This window comes from Triticum aestivum, chromosome 7D (assembly GCF_018294505.1).
Source record: "Triticum aestivum cultivar Chinese Spring chromosome 7D, IWGSC CS RefSeq v2.1, whole genome shotgun sequence".
Classification (NCBI taxonomy): domain Eukaryota; kingdom Viridiplantae; phylum Streptophyta; class Magnoliopsida; order Poales; family Poaceae; genus Triticum; species Triticum aestivum.
In genome coordinates this window covers 620,563,317-620,569,276 of record NC_057814.1, presented here as the reverse complement: position 1 = coordinate 620,569,276, position 5,960 = coordinate 620,563,317, and the positions used below count along the sequence as shown (strand labels likewise).

Sequence of the window (5,960 nt, the reverse complement as noted above, 5' to 3'; positions counted from 1 at the left end):
GGTTTGTCTAGGACACATCTAGATGTGACATAACTATGTCACATCTAAGCTGATGTCCATTCTGTTTGTGCTCTATTTTTTTGTTCTAGTTTTTTTTTGTTTCTTGTTGCTGTAATATATATTTGTAGGAGCTTAGATGTGATATCCTTAAAAACAACTAGATGTGAATTAGACAAACTGAACCAGAAAATGTGGCACAAATCTCGAAGCAACCAAGAGAATCCATGTACGATATATCACGGGCCGGGCATGGTAGAAAAACCAGTCTTCTATAAGATTGTGATAAGTGCTTGCAAGAGATAAAGTAGCCGAAACATGAACGCCAAATGCCAATGCAATTTGTAGGGCAAGAAGCAGATCAGTCTCCATGAAGCCACCTAGGGATTAAACCGTTGAGAGTCGCTCAGGGTTCCGGTCAAAAGAGTCGCTCAAGGAAGGCCACAAAAGTGTTGATTAGTTCGTTGTCGCAGGTTTTTTAGCTCACCAAATCAAACGGCCATACGTTGCCATCAAGCAACCACACCACACCACGAGGCCACCTATATCAACGCCCCAAGAACCCCTCCAAAATCACACATTCCTCGTTCCTCAAGGCACGCGCGCGCGCACACACACACACACATACACGCACGCCAGGACACCACCACACCACCGGCCACCACCTTTATTTGCATATCCAAATCGTACGCACGCCATGGGCGCCATGGACGCGCTCATTTCGACCGGCGCGCACAACGCCACCACAGCCCCGTTCATCGGCGCCGGCGGCCTCGCCAGCCTGCTCCCACAGGTGCAGACGGTGGAGGTGCTCGTCGCCGTTTCCATCTTCGTGGCCATCCACTCGCTGCGGCAGCGGCGCTCGCTGGGCCTCCCGTCGTGGCCGGTGGTCGGCATGCTCCCGTCCCTCCTCCTCGGCGTCCGGGGCGACATGTACGAGTGGATCACGGGCGTCCTCAAGGCGCGCGGCGGCACGTTCACGTTCTGCGGGCCGTGGTTCACCAACCTGCACTGCGTGGTCACCGCCGACCCGCGGAACCTGGAGCACCTGCTCAAGACCAAGTTCGGCAACTTCCCCAAGGGCCCCTACTTCCGCGACACCGTGCGCGACCTCCTCGGCGACGGCATCTTCGGGGCCGACGACGAGGTGTGGCGGCAGCAGCGCAAGGCGGCCAGCCTCGAGTTCCACTCCGCCGAGTTCCGCGCGCTCACGGCGAGCTCGCTGGTGGAGCTCGTGCACCGGCGGCTGCTGCCCGTGCTGGCCGAGACCGAGGCGGCCGGCGCGGCCGTGGACCTGCAGGACGTGCTCCTCCGCCTCACGTTCGACAACGTGTGCATGATCGCCTTCGGCGCCGACCCCGGGTGCCTCCAGAAGGGCCTCCCGGAGATCCCGTTCGCCCGCGCGTTCGAGGACGCCACCGAGGCCACCATCGTGCGCTTCGTCACGCCCACCGCGGTGTGGCGCGGGATGCGCGCCCTCGGCGTGGGCCACGAGCGCGTGCTCCGGCGGTCGCTGGCCGGCGTCGACGAGTTCGCGTACGACGTGATCAGGAAGCGCAGGGAGGAGCTCGCCGCAGCCGCGGCAACCGGCCACGAGGAGGCCGCCGGCGGGCTCCGTCGGGCCGACCTGCTGACCATCTTCACCAAGATGCGCGGCGCCGACGGCGCCCCCGCCTACTCGGACAAGTTCCTCCGCGACATCTGCGTCAACTTCATCCTGGCCGGGCGCGACACGTCGTCCGTGGCGCTGGCGTGGTTCTTCTGGCTGCTCAGCAAGAACCGCGGCGTGGAGGCCAAGATCCTGCAGGAGGTCGAGGGCATCGTGGCGGCGCGGGGTCGCTGTGGGGAGGTGGAGGAGGAGCTGGTGTTCCAGCCGGAGGAGGTGAAGCGGATGGAGTACCTCCACGCCGCGCTCTCCGAGGCGCTCCGGCTCTACCCGTCCGTCCCCGTCGACCACAAGGAGGTACGTGCTACGTACTTCGTATCTTGCTCGTATAATACGTACATGCATGCACACACACACGATGCTATACATGCATGGCACGATTGTCTCATGTTGCGACCTTGCATTCGGCGTTGGTGTTTGGTGGAACTAACTTGACCTCATGACACCAAGTTCCCAAGTGTGTGAGCGCGCGGCTGGCCCTTCCCCATCATCTGCATGAGGAAATTAAAGCAAGCCACTGTAGCTTCTCCTGTACAAAACAACCATGTTTTACAATTTTGTACTACTAGCTAAATGGTGCACGATGCGTACAATTTTGTACCTCGGGTCAAATAGAAACGATGACAAGTCACTGGGTTATTGTGGATACTGGCACTGAGGTTGACGCTTACCCAAGTCGATGGACGCATGCGAATTCCAATTACTTCGTTGCACCTCACTAACTGGAGTTTTGAACTTGCATCATCATGAAGCTAACGTGTAAAAAGAATTTACGCAAGATTTATACTACTAGGTAGTAGGTTGCCGGTTGGTCGTCTACTGATGTTTCTGGGTATCTTTTGTTGTATAAGGCTTCAAAAGGTTGACAGAGACACACGTGTCTGACAGATTCAATTGCATTTGCACCTGTGCTAAGGTTTAGCATACTTAATTCTAGGTCTGCAAATTAAGTTGATTGCCAACAAGGGTACTCTTTATCTTGCTTGTACAAAACTCAAAAGTAGATCACAGCATCTTTAGTCAGATCACCTAACCTTATCTACCTGGACTGGAGTAGGTCAGAGCACATCATAACAAAACTGAAGCAGTGACAGTCAACAAGTTAGCATGTCACCATGATAACCCGTACATAATTTTCTCATGATCCGTCCATCCATCAGGTTGTGGAGGACGAGGTGTTCCCCGACGGCACGGTGCTGAAGAAGGGCACCAAGGTGATCTACGCCATGTACTCCATGGGGAGGATGGAGAGCATCTGGGGGGAGGACTGCAGGGAGTACAGGCCGGAGCGGTGGCTCAAGGACGGCCGCTTCATGGGCGAGTCCGCCTACAAGTTCACCGCCTTCAACGGCGGCCCGCGCCTCTGCCTCGGCAAGGACTTCGCCTACTACCAGATGAAGTTCGCCGCCGCCTCCATCCTCCGCCGCTACCGCGTCGACGTCGTCCAGGGACACCCGGTGGCGCCCAAGCTGGCGCTCACGCTCTTCATGAAGCATGGCCTCAAGGTGACGCTGGCCAAGAGGGACGACAAGGCCAAGCTCCGAACCACATCAGCCTCGTCTGGTGTTCCCCAAGTGGTGGTGTGCTCTCTCCAGTGATACTTTGCAAGAGAAAAGCTGATGGTGTGTGAAGAAAAAGAAAAAAAGCTTTCCTCCCTTCTTTCTTTTTTCGCTTTCTGCTTATTACACTTTGATGATATTGTTACTATGTCCTTGATTTGTTTCGTTTTGCATTGTTAGCATCTATATAGTTTAGCCAACAAATGTAGAACCTCTGTATATGTGTACTTTGTAATGGTGAAGCACAGCATGACTATAGCTTCAGGTGTTGTTACTGGCGAAAATATTCATGGTATTATTTGAATACTCCCCCTGTCCCAAAATAAGTGACTAAACTTTGTACTAACTATAGTACAAAACACCTGCAAGATATGATGAGACCTTTTTAAATAAATGTGCTCTCAATCAGATAGAACTGCTTATATTACCAAAGAGCAATCTTTCAGAGTTTTAATCAGAAAAAGAAAAACATAGGCAACATCCAGGGACTCTGTGAAATATCTGGTAAATAGTCTTGTCATTTATTCATTATATTCAGAGCTCTAGCGTTTTGGGGAAAGTTTCATGGGAACCTGAACAGTGATGTAAAACCAGATGGTAATCCATGGATTTTTATCGATGTGAGTTGGTGAAAGTTGGTTGGCCAACTTCAAGCCTTGCCCTCCCAGCCCACGGTCTGGTTGGTCAACTTCAAGCCCTGCCACTCCACTCTTCATAGAATTCAGCCACAAAATTCTCCATGAACTTGTGCCTTTTCTCTGCTCTCTTTTTCCCAGCCTGTGTGCAGAGTGAACTATGTGTCATGTATGGAATACATAATGGAAGGCTACAGCATATACGTCATGTTTGTACTGAGAACCATACATAGTATTTATAACAAGCGATTATAGTTGGTACTACCTCCATGTCAAAATTTATGTTCATTACGACATCGAAAGTTCGAAATGATACCCGCCATGACACTATGGCCATCAACTTCTTTGAAAATAAATTGTTCTAAATTAAAAAATATATGCAAGAAATTTCATGATGAATCAGGCAGTATCAGTTGATGTTGTCAATGTTGGTTATTCCTTGTGCATTAAATGACTGGCCTTGGTTATTCGTTGTGCGTTAAAAATAAATTTAACTGACAGAGATTATAAACGGAATGTATTTTTACATAGACAATATTAATGTATATAATGGGATTATTAGTAAGCTGGATCTCACCTGCATGCTATGTGTAACCGAAGCCAAGTAGACCTTAACATAACTCTACTAATCTTACTAAGCTCAATAGGTCTAAAGCGGCAATTCTTTCTTTCTGGGTTTAGACAAGACAAAGTACAGAAGAAAATAAAAAGGACCAGTATTTCATAGCTCAGCCCTGACCTCGGTCTTCATCATGTCCTTCAACTTAAAAAGTTTCTCATGGAAATGATTAATTGATGTTTGCTTCTCCTCCTTGGACATATACTTCTCCTTTGACAAATTATCCCGTGGAAGTACGTTAGGATCATGCAATGCACTGTTCTTGCTCCCTCCATATGTAAAACATCTTGCAACACCTACAATGTTAATTGGGAAGATTAGGGGACACACCACATATTCAGATAAAATATGACCATCCTTTTGCGGTCAAACAATAAACAAAATATGACCAGATGTGTAGCAAAAAAGCAAAGTGCATTCTCAATTTTCTTTGGCCAAACTTTGTAGCTAAAAAATTGAGAATGTGTAAGTATTTCTCAGTTCTAGTGAACTCAGTAGGATCCAGAACATTTCTTGTAACATTGGTCAGATTGGGTACAACCATGGAAATAAACGACACAGGATGTGTCCTATTTTGATATTTCCATGTACTAGCTCATCTTCAGATTCTAGCGGCATACCACATTCACATGACTTACATCTGCATTCTATCAGTGATGCTTTTGTTTTATCAATAATGTGCCAGGGAGCTAGACACCTAGACATACTATTTGTGTGCATTGCTTGCAGATATACAAACAGTGGTATATTTTGTAATTAATTCTACTCTATGTGCCAAAACCAAATGCTGAGACAATCATTGAATGAACTTAAAACAGCAGAGCCAAAATAAAGACAAACGGAAGACTGGATGTGCAGAAAGAATGTGTATAACCAGAGCTCCGCATAGTTGTACGGTTTTAGAATTATCAAAGAAATTCCATTATGCAGAATGGATACATACATTTATGGTTGAGCAGTACTTACCAATCGCACCAATTGCATCCAGACGATCTGCATCTTGCACGATTGCAAACTCAAGAGTGGGCTCCGCATTAAGCTTATTTGAAACCTCGTTTTTGAACCCTGCAGTTAACATTGCGGGTGTAACTTTGTAAGAATTAGACAAATTGTGCAATGGTGTTACAAGAAATCTCAACACACTAAGCACTACTAATGGGTATTCGGTTCAAATAACAGATAACAGAGGCTTGCTTCGGTGCACCCCCCTAACTCAATTTCCTAGGGGTATTCTTGACCCCCGCCATCTATTTTTTCTCCGGCCCGCCGCTGCCCATATCCAAGCCCCGTAGCCCATATCCAAGCCCCGTATAACCCATATGACCCATACGTATGTATACGGTGACATCCCGAAAAAAAAGGATGACACGACCCCACGACCAGGTAGGACCTGCCGACGGCCGATCCATCAATCACGCAGCTCAATCAATCACGCAGCTCCATCATTCACGCAGCTCCTCCATCATTCTGGTGAGTTTCTGTAG

The 5,960-nt window shown here is 48.8% G+C and overlaps 2 protein-coding genes across 2 annotated transcripts; one reads left to right on the top strand and one right to left on the bottom strand.

Annotated features, from left to right (window-relative positions):
- The first annotated feature begins 570 nt into the window (after nt 1–570).
- Nucleotides 571–3,528, top strand: LOC123167513 (cytochrome P450 86B1). Its single transcript, XM_044585352.1, has 2 exons — nt 571–1,960; nt 2,824–3,528. Exons 1-2 carry the CDS (start codon nt 695–697, stop codon nt 3,259–3,261), a joined length of 1,704 nt encoding a protein of 567 aa, XP_044441287.1. The 5' UTR covers nt 571–694; the 3' UTR covers nt 3,262–3,528.
- Nucleotides 3,529–3,618: 90 nt separating this feature from the next.
- On the bottom strand, nt 3,619–5,554 carry LOC123171448 (uncharacterized protein YpgQ). The gene is made up of 3 exons (XM_044588947.1): nt 5,443–5,554; nt 4,597–4,772; nt 3,619–3,999 (listed from the first exon to the last, which is right to left on the bottom strand). The coding sequence occupies exons 1-3, from the start codon at nt 5,552–5,554 to the stop codon at nt 3,913–3,915; spliced, it is 375 nt and encodes a 124-aa protein (XP_044444882.1). The 3' UTR covers nt 3,619–3,912.
- Between the last annotated feature and the right edge of the window lie 406 nt (nt 5,555–5,960).